Here is a 19,533-nt window from a genome sequence, read left to right as displayed (position 1 = left end):
GCTCTGGTTTCCTCCCACAATCCAGAAATATACTGGTAGGTTAAGTTGCTCCCAACATAAATGAACCCTAGTGTACAAGTGTGTGTGTATACAAAGGTTTAGGGAAGACTAGATGGGCAAGTGGCTCTTATATCAAATTCTATGTTACCTATTTCATATTATAGGAGTTTTCCACTTTGGGAAAACACACCCTCTTTAGCAGATGCAACACCACTATCTAACATTTCAATGTTGCTCCCCTCTAAGGGATAGAAATGACAAGCATAACATTTAATTACCTCACTGAATCCATAGAAGGTAAGGAGAGTTTAAGGCTACTGCAAAGGCAAAATAGGCATGCAAGTCTCCTCTTGGTTTTTGAGTGGATGGATATAGAGCAACCTGAAGCTAATAAGATCACTGGAATCCTTACAGCAGCAGGAGATGAAGATAAAGACCTTGGGAGAGGTAGCAACCTACCCACTTGTGTTTCTATGCTAGTGAGGACAGACATTTATGTTACAGGGGCAGCATCATACTGTAATATGAGGAAGTGAAAAGAGGCATGCATTGGATGTTGATGTTAGGCTCCAATCATACTAATGCTGGAAGATTGTAATGGAGATTGAGAATTTTCAAAGCAGTTTTATTTTATTGTTTCAAAACATCAGCTCTTCTATTTTAGATCTAATAGCCCATTTACTCTATGAATACATTGTAGTCACATCGACTGGACTTCGTAGAGTATTCAAAGGTCTACTTGACATGACTCAAGCAACCCACTCTGATTAAAGTGCCGTTAAATACAACATACATGTTACTATATATGAAGAAGCTGGTAACAACATTCACAGGGTTACATGTTTGTTAAATATTATTCAAAATGCTGGCTATTGAAGGGTCTCTGTATAACAGGGGTTTCTGTAATTTGGAGTAACCATGTGTACAATATTATTATTATTATTATTATCCTTTATATATATGGCGCCACAAGGGTTCCGCAGCGCCCAATTACAGAGTACATAAATAATCAAACAGGAAAACAGCAACTTACAGGTTGATGACAGTATAGGACAAGTACAGGGTAAATAAACATAGTTACATCAGCAGATGACACTGGAATAAGTATCAGGTGGCAGAATACTGCTGGATGTGGTACAGTTGAAGATTATTAAAGTAAGACAAAGGATAAGCACATGAGGGAAGAGGGCCCTGCTCGTGAGAGCTTACAATCTATAGGGGAAATGTAATGTAATTGAAATGTAATGCACTCTATTATCCTGGATTTTACTAACATTGTATTTGGCTTTCCCCTTTTTATTAAGTGGGTTAATAGGATTTTAATACCTACCAGTAAATCCTTTTCTTGTAGTCCATAAGGGATATTGGGGACACATTAGTATGATGGGGATGTCCCAAAGCTTCCAGAACAGGCGGGAACGTGCAGAGCTGCAGCACCGCCTGCCCAAACTAGGTATCCTCTTAGGCCAGGGTATTAAATTTGTAGAACTTCACAAAGGTGTTCTTCCCCGACCAGGTAGCAGCTCGGCATAGGTACAAGGCAGAGACTCCACGGGCAGCCGCCCAGGAAGACCCCACGATCTTGTAGAGTGGACCGTCAGAGACTGCGGAACAGGTAAGGCTGCCGACACATAGGCCTGTTGGACAGTAAGCCTAATCCAACGAGCAATGGACTGCTTTGACGCAGGGCAACCCGTCTTCAGCGCATCCTAGAGCACGAACAAGGAATCCATCTTTCTGATCCGAGCCGTTCTCTTGACATAGATTTTCAAGGCTCGCACTGCATCCAATGCCTCCGGAGGGGCAGAAGTGCCAGAACTGGACGGAATCCCAATAGGTTGTTTCAAGTGAAACGCGGAGACCACCTTTGGCAGGAACTGCTGTCTAGTCCTGAGCTCTGCTCTGTCCTCGTAAGAGGCCAAGTATGGAGTTTTACACGATAAGGCCCCAAATTCTGAGACACATCTAGCAGAAGCCAGTAACATCACCGTCTTCCACGTGAGGTACTTGTCTTCCACCGTCACCAGAGGTTCAAACCAGGAGGACTGCAGAAAACTTAACACCACATCCAAATCCCAAGGTGCCGTAGGTGGCACAAACGGTGGTTGTATGTGAAGCACCCCTTGCAAGAAGGTCTGAACTTCTGGCAATAGAGCCAACTTCTTCTGGAAGAAGACGGAAAGATCTGAAATCTGGACCTTAATGGATCCCAGACATAAGCCTTTATCCACTCCAGCCTGCAGTAAATGAAGGAATCTTCCCAAGTGAAAGTCTGCAGAGGGATATGTGCGTTCCTCGCACCAGGAGACATATCTCCGCCAGATATGATGATAGTATTTTGACGTCACAGGTTTTCTGGCTTGCGCCATAGTGGCAATGACCTTTTTGGAAAGCCCTTTGTGAGCTAGGATGTTCCTCTCAACTTCCATGCCATCAAACGAAGCCGCCGTAAGTCCGAGTAGACGAACGGTCCTTGCTGAAGAAGATCCCTTCTTAATGGCAGAGGCCAAGGGTCTTCTATAGACATGTCGAGAAAAGCAGCGTACCACGCTCTTCGGGGGCCTGATACTCTTGAGCACCTTTGGGATCAACGGAATCAGAGGAAATAGCTAGACCAGCTGGTAAGGCCAAGGAGATGTCAGCGCATCCACTGCGCTCGCCTGAGGGTCTCTGGTTTGCGAGGAATAGCAGCGAAGCTTCTCGTTGAGGCGAGACGCCAACATGTCGATCTGTGGGCATCCCAATCTGTCGATGATCTGCTGAAACACCTGAGGGTGTAGTCACCAATGCCCCGGGTGGAGATCGTGACGACTCAGGAATTCCGCTTCCCAGTTGTCCACTCCCGGAATGAAGATTGCAGACAGTGCTCTTGCATTTCTTTCCGCCCAGAGGAGTATCCTTGACACTTCTCGCATGCAGGCCCTTTGTCCCTCCTTGTCGATTGATGTACGCCACAGCCGTGGCGTTGTCCGACTGAACCTGGATTGCCAGATTCCTGAGCAGAGGGGAGGCCTGAATCAGAGCATTGTCGATATCCTGAAGTTCCAGGATGTTGATCGGAAGAAGGGCCTCTTGGGCAGACCACCTGCCCTGGAACTGCGGCCCCTGGGTGACAGCTCCCTATCCTCTTAGACTCGCATCCGTCGTGAAGAGAACCCAATCCTGAATCCCGAAGCGTCAACCTTACAGGAAATTGGAAGACTGTAGCCACCACAGGAGAGAAATCCTGGCCTGTGGTGACAGCTGAATCATCCGGTGCATCTGGAGATGGGAACATGACCACTTGTTCAGAATGTCCAATTGGAACGTTCTGGCATGGAGCCGTCCATACTGTATTGCCTCGTACGATGCCACCATCTTTCCCAATAATTTTATGCAAAGATGAATGGACACTCGAGCAGGTCTGAGGACCATGCGAAACATTTCCTGGAGTGTTCTCGCTATTTCCACTGGGAGGAACACTCTCTGTGCTACAGTATCTAGTAGCATACCCAGAAACAGGAGCCGCTGAGACGGTTCCAGGTGGGACTTCTGTAGATTGAGGATCCACCCGTGGCGAGACCGAAGTTGGATAGTGCGATCTATATGGAGCAGTAGAAGCTCCCGGGAACTCGCTTTGATCAGGAGACCGTCCAGGTAAGGGTCTATATTGACCCCCTGGACCCTGAGTTGAAACATAATTTCCGCCATCACCTTCGTGAACACCCTTGGAGCTGTAGACAAGCCGAAGGGTAACGCCTGGTACTGGTAGGGATCGTTCAGCAGGGCGAACCGCAGATAGACCTCATGAGGAGGCGAAATTGGGATATGCAGGTAGACACCCTCGATATCTAGAGACACTAGGTACTCCTGGTGTTCCAGGCCTGCGATCACTGCTCTCAAAGATTCCATCTTGAATTTGAAAATCTTCAGGTAAGGATTCAAGGACTTCAGATTCAAAATGGGTCTCACAGACCCGTCTGGTTTTGGTACTACGAATAGGCTGGAGTAGTAACCTTGTCCTAGTTGTTGCAGGGGCACTAAAAATTGTTTGGGAAGAGGTCCCTTACCCAGGCATCCTGGCAGGAACCTTCCAGATATGGCTGAAGTGACGTAACCGAGCTCCCACCACGAGATCCTCTCGGGGTGGGTGGGCACCGTAATGCTGAAGTTTTTTGCGGAAGCTGAACTGGTGCTCTATTCCTGAGAGCAGGCAATGGCTGGTTTCTTAGGCTTACCTCTGTTGCCTCTAGCTGCGTTGCAGGCACCCCTAGCCCTAGATCGAAATCTGGTGGACCAAAAGGACTGGGTAGATGGTCGAGGGTAGGTACGTCTAGCAGGCGGAGCCGCAGAGGAAAGAAACGTGGATTTTCCAGCAGTAACTTTGGAAATCTATGCATCCAATTCACCTCCGAAGAGCCATTCACCTGTAAAGGGAAGAGATTCCGCATTTCGTTTGGAGCCAGCGTCTGCAATCCACTGACGCAACCATATGGCTCTGTGTGCAGATACAGCCATAGCAGTGGTCCTAGCATTAATATTGCCAATCTCTTTTAGGGAGTCACAGAGGACTCTAGCCGTGTCCTGAATGTGTTTTAGGAAAGTAACTGTAGTAACCAGGGTCATTTCCCCCGAGAGACCCTCCTGAATTTGAGTAGCCCAGGAATGAATTGCATGTGTTATCCAGCAACCTGCAATGACTGGTCTTTGAGATACACCTGCAGCAGTGTAGATAGATTTCAGTGTGGCCTCAAATTTTTCTATCCTCCGGGTCTTTTACTGTAAAGGATCCTGGGGCAGGGAGTACCGCCTTTTTGGAAAGGCGAGAGACAGAGGCACCTACAGCTGGAGATTCTTCCCAGAACTTTCTGCCTTCAGGGAGAAAGGGAAAGGTATGCAAAAATCGTTTTGACACCTGATATTTTTTATCAGGTGTTTTCCAGGCTAATTTAAACAAATCATCTAATTACTTGGAATCAGGAAAAGTGACTGTCAAGTTTGTCTTGTGGGAGGAAAAATTACTGCTCATTTGTAGCGTCCTCCAGGGGGAGCTTTAGCACATCCCTTATAGCCAAAATGAGGGGTTCAATACCCTGTACAAGGGTGGAGTCCCCACTTATGGGGTCCACATCATCCCTATCATCATCAGTATCTGATAAGAGTGCAGGAAAAGCACGTTTATGTGCACCTGTAGTAGACAGGGGAAGATGGGGGGCATCAGCCCTGGCAGCCAGACTTGCTACTGCTTGTTGCAGTTCTTGTGTTTTATTGGCATTAGCAGTTAATTGAGATCACATCTTAGACATCATATTTTTTATAGCCTCTGGCCAGGAGGGCTCGTGACTGTCCCCCACATTGTCAGCATTTTGTGAATACGGACTACACTGCTCACATGATAAGGAGCCAGATGAGGGAGGGGAGAATCTGGCATTACAAACACTGAATAATTTTTAGAAAAAAGTTACCACACCAATTCACGGGCGCTTCTAATGAACTTGTCAAAATATCATGGGGTCTTTGACCTTAAATAATAAAAGACACATACATAGTGTAACACTGTGAGGCATATAAAAGAGACCAATCAGTTTTCCCCAAGCTGGACTCGTACCAGATGTGCTGGTCTACACAAGGTAGACAATGTTCGTAATATAGGAGCGAATCACCGATTCATACGATCTTTGTCTCCAGTCCTCACAGGATATGACCCCTCCTCAGTCAGCTCATTCAAGAAGAATATGCATATAAAGCAAATCTTGATGGTGCAATACCATTAAAAATATTTTAATAAAACAAGCAATAAAAGAAACGGGACAGGTGGACTCTCACCAATTGCGATGGTCTACATACAAGTAGACAGTGTATGCTCTGATATAGCTCCGCCCCCCCGTAGTGGCGCTAAAGCTTCTGTTCATATTTATACTGGCTATGTCCCCTAAATGCGCTGTAGTGTCACGTAAATGTTAAGTACAGCAAATGTCAGCGAGTGTCACGCAGGGGCTACGGCGGGTCCCCCCCCAGGAGGGACCCGTATGCCTCACCCACACTTTTGCCGCACCATGAACCGGGGGACAACCCTAGCGGGATCCCCGGTTTGTACTCACCACGTTGATCACCTTTACGCAGCGTTAGGGGTGTGCGGCATGCTGCGACTGCGACAGCTAAGATGCCATGCCCCGCTGAACAAACAGGCCCTCAGGACGGTGGTCCTGCAGCGGGAAAGCGGCTCTGCACCTCACGAAGCCGGTGACCCCCCCCCCTCCCTCCCAACTCTCACGGCGCAGGTATGCTGTTGCCCAAACAGCATACCAAAAATAATAAAGTTTTAAAAGAAACTGAAGAAATCTCTCTGGAGCTGCAGAGATGTGCATCCTCTCCTGAGGGCACTTTTTTCTAAACGGTCTGTGGGAGGGGGCATAGAGGGGAGGAGCCAGCAGACCCAGTGGAAGAAATTTAAAGTGCACTGGCTCCTTTGGACCCCATCTATACCCATCGTACTAATGTGCCCCCAATATCCCTTATGGATGCTAGAGAAATTATTATTATCCTTTATTTATATGGTGCCACAAGAGTTCCACAGTGCACAATTACAGAGTACATAAACAAATAATCAAAACAGGAAAACAGCAACTTACAGTTGACGACAATATAGGACAAGTACGGGGTAAATAAACATAGCTACATCAGCAGATGACACTGGAATAAGTATCAGGTGGCAGAAGACTGCTGGATTTGGTGCAGTTGAAGATTATTAAAGTAAGAAAAAGGATAAGCACATGAGGGAAGAGGGCCCTGCTCGTGAGAGCTTAGATTCTAAAGGGGAGGGGTAGACAGACAGGGGGGGGGGTGACATAGATGGAGTACACAGGGTTAGGATGAGATTTGGCTGGGTTTGGTGAAGAAGTGGGTCTTGAGAGACAATTTGAAGTTTTGTAGAGGTGGATAGTCTGAGCGGGAGAGGTAGGAAATTCCAGAGAAAGGGAGCAGCATGTGAAAAATCTTGGAGGTAGGAGTGGGAGGAAGTAATTAGTAGGCAGAAGAGTCTGCGTGCATTAGCAGAGTGAAGAGGACGAGTGGGAGTGTAAAGGGAGATAAGGTCAGAGATGTAGATGGGAGAGGAGTGGGTGAGGGTTTTGTAGTTAGTAGTTAGTGAGGGTTAGTAGTGATCCTCACAGAATAAAGGTGCATACATACGATGAGATTTTGACTATGTGCCAATTTTGACTATGCGATTTCCCTATAACTCCCCGGAGCCCAGAACCACCAATTTTGACTATATTTACTTGTGGTTTTGACTATGTGCGATTTTCAAATTATTATCCAATTTTGACTATACTAGAAACTAGATTGTACACAATACAGTCAAAATTGCCTTGCCTGCACAATCTATTTTTTTCTTGCGATTCCGACCTCACGGGGGCGAGCATCAGTATCACAAGCTGTGTAAACACGGTGCGATATGTGCTAACTTTTCTTATAATTCTGACTATACAGTTAAAATCATAATCACACATTGCACCGTGTGTAAGCACCTGAAGGCTTCCATTGACCAAGGCTAGGTGCAAGATAGTATTAGCAATAAATCAGCAAAATGTGCTTTCTCTTCTGGTTATTAGTACAGTGCATTCTGACAAAATATGCCATTTTCATATATGTAATGATGTCATACTTTGAAAGAACCCGATAATGTTTTACACTTCATTTGCAATGCAAACGAGTGCTAGCGATTGTTCCTGGCTGTCAGCATTTGGCAAAACGAGTTTAAAAGCGTCAGACTGATGTATTCAACAAAAATTTTAATACACATTATAAATGTTTATTTAATCTGTTTACAGGTTGTAATTTTGAATAATCCTTCTGTTCGGTCACAATTTGTGTAATTAATGTAGTTGCTTAATTGTTAATGCCACTTTACCTTCATCTACTTTTTTTTCTTTTACAAAGTTTTAATCCATAGTATCTCTTGATGAGTCTGCGTTTACTTTCCTCAACTACAGTACTACCAGCTATAATATTGTAACTGCACCCCTAATCTAGGTTGTCTTATATAATTCACTACTGGCCTATATTGGGAACCACTAATAGCCCTTTTACACTAAAATGCAGAGTCGCACCCGGGATTTTGTACACAGGACCAATCTGGGTGCGAATCGGCTAAGGGGTATATGCAATTGCGGTCGAATTCCCGAAAATGTCGAAAAACTGGACATTTTCGCCAAAAAAAAAAAAAAAATTAGACAATGCAATATAGTACTTTTCGCCCAAAAAAATAAGATTTTACTTACCGATAAATCTATTTCTCGTAGTCCGTAGTGGATGCTGGGACTCCGTCAGGACCATGGGGAATAGCGGCTCCGCAGGAGACAGGGCACAAAATTTAAAAGTTTGACCACTAGGTGGTGTGTACTGGCTCCTCCCCCTATGACCCTCCTCCAAGCCTCAGTTAGGATACTGTGCCCGGACGAGCGTACACAATAAGGAAGGATTTTGAATCCCGGGTAAGACTCAAACCAGCCACACCAATCACACCGTACAACTTGTGATCTGAACCCAGTTAACAGTATGATAACGTAGGAGCCTCTGAAAAGATGGCTCACAACAATAAACAACCCGATTTTTTTGTAACAATAACTATGTACAAGTATTGCAGACAATCCGCACTTGGGATGGGCGCCCAGCATCCACTACGGACTACGAGAAATAGATTTATCGGTAAGTAAAATCTTATTTTCTCTGACGTCCTAGTGGATGCTGGGACTCCGTCAGGACCATGGGGATTATACCAAAGCTCCCAAACGGGCGGGAGAGTGCGGATGACTCTGCAGCACCGAATGAGAGAACTCCAGGTCCTCCTTAGCCAGGGTATCAAATTTGTAGAATTTTACAAACGTGTTCTCCCCTGACCACGTAGCTGCTCGGCAGAGTTGTAATGCCGAGACCCCTCGGGCAGCCGCCCAAGATGAGCCCACCTTCCCTGTGGAGTGGGCCTTGACAGATTTAGGCTGTGGCAAGCCTGCCACAGAATGTGCCAGTTGAATTGTGCTACAAATCCAACGAGCAATCGTCTGCTTAGAAGCAGGAGCACCCAGCTTGTTGGGTGCATATAGTATAAACAGCGAGTCAGATTTTCTGACTCCAGCCGTCCTTGAAATATATATTTTCAATGCTCTGACAACGTCCAGCAACTTGGAATCCTCCAAATCGCTAGTAGCCGCAGGCACCACAATAGGCTGGTTCAGGTGAAACGCTGATACCACCTTAGGCAGAAAATGAGGACGCGTCCTCAATTCTGCCCTGTCCGAATGGAAAATCAGATATGGGCTTTTATATGATAAAGCTGCCAATTCTGACACTCTCCTGGCTGAAGCCAGAGCCAGTAGCATGGTTACTTTCCATGTAAGATATTTCAAATCTACCGATTTGAGTGGCTCAAACCAATGGGATTTGAGAAAATCCAAAACTACATTGAGATAGTAGTACTCCTTTTACAAAAGTCTGAACTTCAGGAACTGAAGCCAATTCTTTCTGGAAGAATATCGACAGGGCCGAAATTTGAACCTTAATGGACCCTAATTTGAGGCCCATAGATAATCCTGTTTGCAGGAAATGTAGGAATCGACCCAGTTGAAATTCCTCTGTCGGGGCCTTCCTGGCCTCACACCATGCAACATATTTTCTCCAAATGCGGTGATAATGTTGTGCAGTCACCTCCTTCCTGGCTTTGACCAGGGTAGGGATGACCTCTTCCGGAATGCCTTTTTCCCTTAGGATCCGGCGTTCAACCGCCATGCCGTCAAACGCAGCCGCGGTAAGTCTTGGAATAGACACGGTCCCTGCTGAAGCAGGTCCCTTCTTAGAGGTAGAGGCCACGGATCTTCCGTGAGCATCTCCTGAAGTTCCGGGTACCAAGTCCTTCTTGGCCAGTCCGGAGCCACGAGTATCGTTCTTACTCCCCTTTGCCGTATAATTCTCAGTACCTTGGGTATGAGAGGCAGAGGAGGGAACACATACACTGACTGGTACACCCATGGTGTTACCAGAGCGTCCACAGCTATTGCCTGAGGGTCTCTTGACCTGGCGCAATACCTGTCCAGTTTTTTGTTGAGGCGGGACGCCATCATGTCCACCATTGGTCTTTCCCAATGGACCACAATCATGTGGAAGACTTCTGGATGAAGTCCCCACTCTCCCGGGTGAAGATCGTGTCTGCTGAGGAAGTCTGCTTCCCAGTTGTCCACTCACGGAATGAACACTGCTGACAGTGCTATCACATGATTTTCCGCCCAGCGAAGAATCCTTGCAGCTTCTGCCATTGCCCTCCTGCTTCTTGTGCCGCCCTGTCTGTTTACGTGGGCGACTGCCGTGATGTTGTCCGACTGGATCAACACCGGCTGACCCTGAAGCAGAGGTTTTGCCAGGCTTAGAGCATTGTAGATTGCTCTTAGCTCCAGTATATTTATGTGAAGAGACGTTTCCAGGCTTGACCACACGCCCTGGAAGTTTCTTCCTCGTGTGACCGCTCCCCAGCCTCTCAGGCTGGCATCCGTGGTCACTAGGACCCAGTTCTGTATGCCGAATCTGCGGCCCTCTAACAGATGAGTACTCTGCAACCACCATAGCAGAGAGACCCTTGTCCTTGTCGACAATTTTATCCGCTGATGCATCTGCAGATGCGATCCGGACCATTTGTCTAGCAGATCCCACTGAAAAATTCGTGCATGGAATCTGCCGAATGGAATCGCTTTGTAAGAAGCCACCATTTTTCCCAGGACTCTTGTGCATTGATGCACAGACACTGTCCCTGGTTTTAGGAGGTTCCTGACTAGTTCGGATAACTCCCTGGCTTTCTCCTCCGGAAGAAATACCTTTTTCTGAACAGTGTCCAGAATCATCCCTAGGAACAGCAGACGTGTCGTCGGGATCAGTTGGGATTTTGGAAAATTCAGAATCCACCCGTGCTGTTGGAGCACTACTTGAGTTAGTGCTACTCCGACCTCCAGCTGTTCTCTGGATCTTGCCCTTATCAGGAGATCGTCCAAGTAAGGGATAATTAATACGCCTTCTCTTCGAAGAAGAATCATCATCTCGGCCATTACCTTGGTAAAGACCCTGGGTGCCGTGGACAATCCAAACGGCAGCGTCTGAAACTGATAATGACAGTTTTGTACCACGAACCTGAGGTACCCTTGGTGTGAAGGGCAAATTGGGACATGAAGGTAAGCATCCTTGATGTCCAAGGACACCATAAAATCCCCCTCTTCCAGATTCGCTATCACTGCTCTGAGTGACTCCATCTTGAACTTGAATTTTTGTATGTACAGGTTCAGAGATTTCAGATTTAGAATAGGTCTTACCGAGCCGTCCGGCTTCGGTACCACAAATAGCGTGGAGTAATACCCCTTTCCCTGTTGTAGAAGGGGTACCTTGACTATCACCTGCTGAGAATACAGCTTGTGAATGGCTTCCAATACCGTCGCCCTGTCGGAGGGAGACGTTGGTAAAGCAGACTTTTGGAACCGGCGAGGGGGAGACTTCTCGAATTCCAACCTGTAACCCTGAGATACTACCTGCAGGATCCAGGGGTCCACCTGCGAGTGAGCCCACTGTGCGCTGAAATTCTTGAGGCGACCCCCCACCACCCCTGAGTCCGCTTGTAAGGTCCCAGCGTCATGCTGAGGCCTTTTGCAGAAGCCGGGGAGGACTTCTGCTCCTGGGAAGGGGCTGCTTGGTGCAGTCTCTTACCCTTTCCTTTGCCTCGGGGCAAATATGAATGTCCTTTTGCTCGCTTGTTCTTATAGGAACGAAAGGACTGCGGCTGAAAAGACTGCAGCTTTTTCTGTTGGGAGGGGACTTGAGGTAAAAAGGTGGACTTCCCGGCTGTTGCCGTGGCTACCAAATCCGATAGACCGACCCCAAATAATTCCTCTCCTTTATACGGCAATACTTCCATATGCCGTTTGGAATCCGCATCGCCTGACCACTGTCGTGTCCATAGACTTCTTCTTGCAGATATGGACATCGCACTTACTCTTGATGCCAGAGTGCAGATATCTCTCTGTGCATCTCGCATATAAAGGAACGCATCCTTTAATTGCTCTATAGTCAATAAAATACTGTCCCTATCCAGGGTATCAATATTTTCAGTCAGGGAATCCGACCAAGCCACCCCAGCACTGCACATCCAGGCTGAGGCGATTGCTGGTCGCAGTATAACACCAGTATGTGTGTATATACTTTTTAGAGTATTTTCCAGCCTCCTATCAGCTGGATCCTTGAGGGCGGCCGTATCAGGAGACGGTAACGCCACTTGTTTGGATAAACGTGTGAGCGCCTTGTCCACCCTAGGGGGTGTTTCCCAGCGCGCCCTAACCTCTGGCGGGAAAGGGTATAATGCCAATAACTTCTTTGAAATTAGCAGTTTTTTATCAGGGGTAACCCACGCTTCATCACACACGTCATTCAATTCCTCTGATTCAGGAAAAACTACAGGTAGTTTTTTCAGACCCCACATAATACCCCTTTTTGTGGTACTTGCAGTATCAGAGATATGCAAAGCCTCCTTCATTGCCGTGATCATATAACGTGTGGCCCTACTGGAAAATACGTTTGTTTCTTCACCGTCGACACTGGATTCAGTGTCAGTGTCTGGGTCTGTGTCGACCGACTGAGGTAAAGGGCGTTTTACAGCCCCTGACGGTGTCTGAGATGCCTGGACAGGTACTAACTGGTTTGCCGGCTGTCTCATGTCGTCAACCGACTTTTGTAGTGTGCTGACACTATCCCGTAATTCCATAAACAAAGCCATCCATTCTGGTGTCGACTCCCTAGGGGGTGACATCACCATTACAGGCAATTGCTCCGCCTCCACGCCAACATCGTCCTCATACATGTCGACACACACGTACCGACACACAGCAGACACACAGGGAATGCTCTGATAGAAGACAGGACCCCACTAGCCCTTTGGGGAGACAGAGGGAGAGTTTGCCAGCACACACCCAAGCGCTATAAATATATATAGGGACAACCTTAATAAGTGTGTTCCCTTTATAGCAGCTCAAATATTATAAATATCGCCAATAAGTGCCCCCCCTCTCTGTTTTTACCCTGTTTCTGTAGTGCAGTGCAGGGGAGAGTCCTGGGAGCCTTCCTCGCAGCGGAGCTGGGCAGGAAAATGGCGCTGTGTGCTGAGGAGAATAGGCCCCGCCCCCTTTTCGGCGGGCTTCTTCTCCCGGTTTTTTTGGAACCTGGCAGGGGTTAAATACATCCATATAGCCCCAGGGGCTATATGTGATATATTTTAGCCAGAATAGGTATATTACATTGCTGCCCAGGGCGCCCCCCCCCAGCGCCCTGCACCCTCAGTGACCGCTGGTGTGAAGTGTGCGGAGAGCAATGGCGCACAGCTGCAGTGCTGTGCGCTACCTCATGAAGACTGAGACGTCTTCTGCCGCCGGTTTCTGGACCTCTTCTCTATTCGGCATCTGCAAGGGGGTCGGCGGCGCGGCTCCGGTGACCCATCCAGGCTGTACCTGTGATCGTCCCTCTGGAGCTAGTGTCCAGTAGCCTAAGAAGCAAATCCATCCTGCACGCAGGTGAGTTCACTTCTTCTCCCCTAAGTCCCTCGTTGCAGTGAGCCTGTTGCCAGCAGGACTCACTGAAAATAAAAAACCTAACAAACTTTTTCTAAGCAGCTCTTTAGGAGAGCCACCTAGATTGCATCCTGCTCGGACGGGCACAAAAACCTAACTGAGGCTTGGAGGAGGGTCATAGGGGGAGGAGCCAGTACACACCACCTAGTGGTCAAACTTTTAAATTTTGTGCCCTGTCTCCTGCGGAGCCGCTATTCCCCATGGTCCTGACGGAGTCCCAGCATCCACTAGGACGTCAGAGAAACGGCCATTCCAAATTCGACTTTTTGAAATTCGACATTTGTCAAATTCGACATTTCTGCAATGGTACAAATGCGGTATTTCAACAAAAGTATATTCAATTGAAGATTGTAAATTCGACAACAGTGCTTTTAGACAGTAAATTCGTCATTTTCAATCCGCCACACTTTGCTGGCGGAATCTAATAAAAATTTTTTAAAAACATGTTTTTTGTGTGTTTTTTTTATTGGTAATAGCATATCTATTTATATTAGAAGGGATTAGGTACTTGGTTTGTCTATTTAGGAGGCACAAGTATTATTTATATATTTTTAAAAATATATATATATTTTTTTTAATGGAATGGTTTAAAAATCAGAAAAAAATAAATGCGTGGGGTCCCCTCTCCTAAGCATAACCAGCCTCGGGCTCTTTGAGCCAGTCCTGGTTGCCAAAATACGGGGAAAAAAATGACAGGGGATCCCCCGTATTTTAACAACCAGCACCGGGCTCTGCGCCTGGTGCCTGGTCCTGGTGCAAAAAATACGGGGGACAAAAAGAGTAGGGGTCCCCCGTATTTTTTGTACCAGCACCGGGCTCCACTAGCTGGACAGATAATGCCACAGCCGGGGGTCACTTTTATACAGCGCCCTGCGGCCGTGGCATTAAATACCCAACTAGTCACCCCTGGCCGGGGTACCCTGGAGGAGTGGGGACCCCTTCAATCAAGGGCCCCCCCCCCAGCCACCAAAGGGCCAGGGGTGAAGCCCGAGGCTGTCCCCCCCCATCCAAGGGCTGCGGATGGGGGGCTGATAGCCATGTGTAAAAATGTAAGAATATTGTTTTTTTGCAGAAGAATTACAAGTCCCAGCAAGCCTCCCCCGCAAGCCGGTACTTGGAGAACCACAAGTACCAGCATGCGGGGGAAAAACTGGCCCGCTGGTACCTGTAGTTCTACTGCAAAAAAAATACCCAAATAAAAACAGGACACAGACACCGTGAAAGTATAACTTTATTACATACATGCCGACACACATACTTACCTATGTTGACACGCCGACTCTGGCCTAGTCTCCAATGTCGACATCTGGGGTACCTGAAATTAAAATTATACTCGCCTGATCCAGTGTCCAGTTCTTTTATTATAATCCACGTACTTGGCAAAACAAAAAAACGCATTTACCCGAACCAGACGGACTGAAAGGGGTCCCATGTTTACACATGGGACCCCTTTCCCCGAATGCAGAGACCCCCTGTGAGTACTGTCACAGAGGGTCCCTTCAGCCAATCAGGAAGCGCCACTTCGTGGCACTCTCCTGATTGGCTGTATGCGCGTCGGAGCTGTCAGACGCGCATCGCACAGCCCCCTCCATTATCTTCAATGGTGGGAACTTTGCAATCAGCGGTGAGGTCATCCGTGGTCAGCGGCTGACCGCGGGTAACCCCACCGCTGACCGCAAAGTTCCCACCATTGAAACTAATGGAGGGAGCTGTGCGATGCGCTGTCTGCCAGCTCAGACGCGCAAAGCTAATCAGGAGAGTGCCACGAAGTGGCGCTTCCTGATTGGCTGAAGGGACCTTTCTGTGACAGGAGTCACGGGGGGTCTCTGCATTCGGGGAAAGGGGTCCCATGTGTAAACATGGGACCCCTTTCAGTCCGTCTGGTTCAGGTAAATGCGTTTTTTTGTTTTGCCAAGTACGTGGATTATAATAAAAGAACTGGACACTGGATCAGGTGAGTATAATTTTAATTTCAGGTACCCCAGACGTCGACATTGGAGACTAGGCCAGAGTCGGCGTGTCAACATAGGTAAGTATGTGTGTCGGCATGTATGTAATAAAGTTATACTTTCACGGTGTCTGTGTCCTGTTTTTATTTGGGTATTTTTTTTGCAGTAGAACTACAGGTACCAGCGCCCCCCCCCCCCCCCCCCCCCCCCCGCATGCTGGTACTTGTGGTTCTCCAAGTACCGGCTTGCCGGGACTTGTAGTTCTTCTGCAAAAAAACAATATTCTTACATTTTCAACAAGGCTATCAGCTATCAGCCCCCCATCCGCAGCCCTTGGATGGGGGGGGGACAGCCTCGGGCTTCACCCCTGGCCCTTGGGTGGCTGGGGGGACGGACCCCTTGATTGAAGGGGTCCCCACTCCTCCAGGGTACCCCGGCCAGGGGTGACTAGTTGGGTATTTAATGCCACAGCCGCAGGGCGCTGTATAAAAGTGACCCCCGGCTGTGGCATTATCTGTCCAGCTAGTGGAGCCCGGTGCTGGTACAAAAAATATGGAGGACCCCTACTCTTTTTGTCCCCCGTATTTTTTGCAACAGGACCAGGCGCAGAGCCCGGTGCTGGTTGTTAAAATACGGGGGATCCCCTGTCATTTTTCCCCCCGTATTTTGGCAATCAGGACTGGCTCAAAGAGCCCGAGGCTGGTTATGCTTATGAGGGGGGACCCCAAGCAATTTTTTTCGGGTTTTTTACCGTTTTATCCGATTTTTAAACATTTTTAAAAATCTAATCAAAATCCGTCAAATCGGCCGTTTTTCGACAGCGGGACTGTCGAATTCGTTTTTTATTGAATATGTCGAATTCCGGCACTTACCTTCCGGAATTCGACGGTTGAATTGTGTCGAATTTAAAAACGGGCGAAAAAGTGCCGCAATTCGCCCGGAATTGCATATACCCCTAAGTCCCTTTCAGAGTGGCGGGTGGACCAGACTTATTGGTGGGTCAGTAACGTCACTGGACACGTGAGCAGCCCTAGTGTTTGGAGATCATCTCCTAGATCACAGGAATTTTGCCTCTGCTGTTACCTATGATGTTGGACTTTTTTTTTTGGCCTGCTTGCTCAACTAATGGTAGGTGGCTGAGCAATAGCCACACTAACTCCCATGCCCCATCTTGCCATTTTCTTTGTGCACTCATTTGTTATATATACAGTGTAATCTGGTTGGTTGATATGTCAGACAGTCATAATGGCGACATTCAACGTCTAGAGACAGATGAAATGTCGACATGTTAGAAGAAGAAAAAACACAGTACAGTGGGGAAGGATTTCAGCCTGTCTGTCCATATTTCTTCTTTCTATAACCCACATGTAGTTTACTAAAAAAAAATCAAATTCCTGATCAGGATTCTAAGAATAGACATCTCTAAATCATTACCGTATCCGGACATATTTTCAGTAACACAAATGGCTTTCTTCAAATATGACAGGCAAAATGACAGTAATTTTACTAAAAGGCAAACACACATTACACTTCACCCAACCAAATGTCATTCCTGTTCTACAAATCTCTCACCTTACTTCATACATGTGAGTCATGCTTCAGAAACGTGACATTGCTCACTCTAAGTACTGAGCAACTCTTCAGATCGCTGAGCCTGGCAGTCAAAGTGGGGTCTGCAAGTGGCATCTGGAGAGTTGCCCAAGTAAAGCTCAATAATATATTCTCATTATTATACTGACAAGCAGAACTAAATGTCTTTTACTCCCGGAACACAGGATATAATAATAAAATAATTAATGAACACTTTGTGCAAATCACACACTGCAGATGCTGTGTCATGTCTGGATTGGCAGCAGTGCAAAGTTTATGAAGAGAAATGTTCACCTGAATAGTTTCTTTCAATTGGAGTGATGGGTATAGTTTCCAGGGCTTTCTCTAGAAAATCCAGCAGGTTTGGACTGATGACCATTTCTTCAGGCAGAGACTGCAGGGACACCCAAGCATACAACTTTGCAGTTTTCACTCCACCACTTCCCTTTCCTTTGGCTGCAATAATAAAAACATAGTTTTGCATGCTGATCAATTATTAAGAACATGATATCTTTAGATGTATACAGCCAGGGGCGGATTGGGAACAAAAAGAGGCCCTGGAAAAATTTGTACTAGTGGCCCCACATGGGCAGCACCAGAGGTGTAAGGTCTAGCCATGGGCCATGGCAGCAGCACCCTCCCCCCAATACTTTCCAGATAGCGGGCATGTCCAGCATCAAGGGGGAAGTTAAAAAGAAATAAAATTAAATATTATGAGCACATTATATGATACACCTTTAGAATTTAGGAAACTATATCATTCTTTAGAAAGATATATTTTCTTGCTTATTACACCAACCGTATCCCAATCACTATTCACTCAATCTTATATGTCAGCCAAGCAGGCAGACAAAGCATACACTATATCATTTGCAATCACATGCTAAGTGGCAAAGTAATTTTCATATATGCAAATTATTTTGCAGCTTATTCATTATGTCTATAAAAAGGACCACATGTCCTCAAACTAAACAGGCCCCACGGGTGCGTCGGCCCACCAGGGATCTTTCCTGTAAACCCTAGGGCCAATCTGCCTCTGTATACAGCATGTAGGGAATATAGGGATTTACTCATTCTGAATACATAATTTGAAAGAGCTATGCATGTCTTGTGGCCATCTCCATATAGTCAAGATAAACCTGGTACTACTTCTGGGAAGTATTAACAGTTTCCGTGGACAGCTGCTCTGACAGCGATGAGAACACTGGCCACCGAATGGGTAACTCATCGATAGGGCGTAGTTCCAGGATTCCATCATCCTGTGGCTATCTGGTATGTGTTATTACAGTTTAGAATATAACAGCAAACAAGGAGAGCATAAGAAACTGTCAACTGGAAGAGTTCTGCAGCTGTTAGGCAGCTGGGTAGCCTTTACTATTCTAAACATCGCCATAAACAATGGTACTGAAAATGGTAAGCATTTCTAGACTGTAGTAATATGCCAATTGTTATCCACATGTGGGGAGGAGAAGTGTTTACATGGAAAAAGCTCATAAAAATATGCAATTTCTCAAAAATAATATTCAAGAAAAATGAACATATTTTCTCTTTCATCCACTAGGGGACACTGGAGTCCTATACAGTAGGGGTGTGAAGCCTTGAACCGGAGGTGTGGCACAATCTAAAATTAGCATTTTCTGCACAGCCGGCTCCTCCCCCTTCACATCCCTCCTCCCTCAGTTTGAAAAATTGTGCTGGAGGTAACAGCACGTGGGAGCACTTAGCTCCTGACTAAAAATCTAAAAAGAGCTGCGTAACCCTAATAAAAGGGAGACAAAGCTACTTACTATTGGAGAGACAAAGATCCCTATTGAAGGGACCTGCATCTCTCCACAGGAGATCCTCCAACAGCAGAATAGTGAGTACTGGTTGAAAAGAAAAACTGGGGACTTAGAAGAAGTAGCTTAGGCTAGGTTCTTTCATTTAGTATATGTATATATATATATATATATATTTTTTCTCCTCTCTTTACACTTGATGTGTAGTATTACTAAAGACCCCCTCTTCATAGAACTGAGGTCAGCAGCCGGCGCGCGGGAGCTGGTGCAGCGCTGGGCTCTGTTTGTCCTTCCTGTGTGCAGGGGGAGACAGAGCGGCGCGCTGCAGAAGAAGAGAGAGGCGGTGTTCAGACGCCGCTAAGGAAGCTTCTCATAGCGGTCCCGGCGCGCGCCAGCCAGCGGACGGCGGGAGGGGGAGAGAGAGAGAGACAGCGCCGCGCGGCTGAGGAGTTCTCGGCAGCGCGCGGCGATATAGACAGAAAGGGTCAGTTAATTATATAGAGAATGGGCTGCGCAAAGCATAAAAGTTAGTACTTACAACTTCTAGTGGGGGCCATGTTTAATATTTATGGCGCCAGTCGGAGAAGA

General features: G+C 46.9%; 1 protein-coding gene across 12 annotated transcripts in view; it reads right to left on the bottom strand.

The window, feature by feature from the left end:
• BLTP1 (bridge-like lipid transfer protein family member 1) overlaps positions 1 to 19,533 on the bottom strand; it is a 705,550-nt gene that overhangs the window by 116,275 nt on the left and 569,742 nt on the right. For all 12 annotated transcript variants that reach the window (XM_063920260.1, XM_063920265.1, XM_063920266.1 and 9 more), the window contains one exon: positions 17,462 to 17,623. In XM_063920260.1, coding sequence (XP_063776330.1) covers positions 17,462 to 17,623 — 162 coding nt within the window. The remainder of the gene's footprint in view (positions 1 to 17,461; positions 17,624 to 19,533) is intronic.

This window comes from Pseudophryne corroboree, chromosome 1 (genome assembly GCF_028390025.1).
Source record: "Pseudophryne corroboree isolate aPseCor3 chromosome 1, aPseCor3.hap2, whole genome shotgun sequence".
NCBI lineage: Eukaryota > Metazoa > Chordata > Amphibia > Anura > Myobatrachidae > Pseudophryne > Pseudophryne corroboree.
Note: the sequence above shows the minus strand (reverse complement) of the source record. Positions and strands in the feature narration are given on the sequence as shown.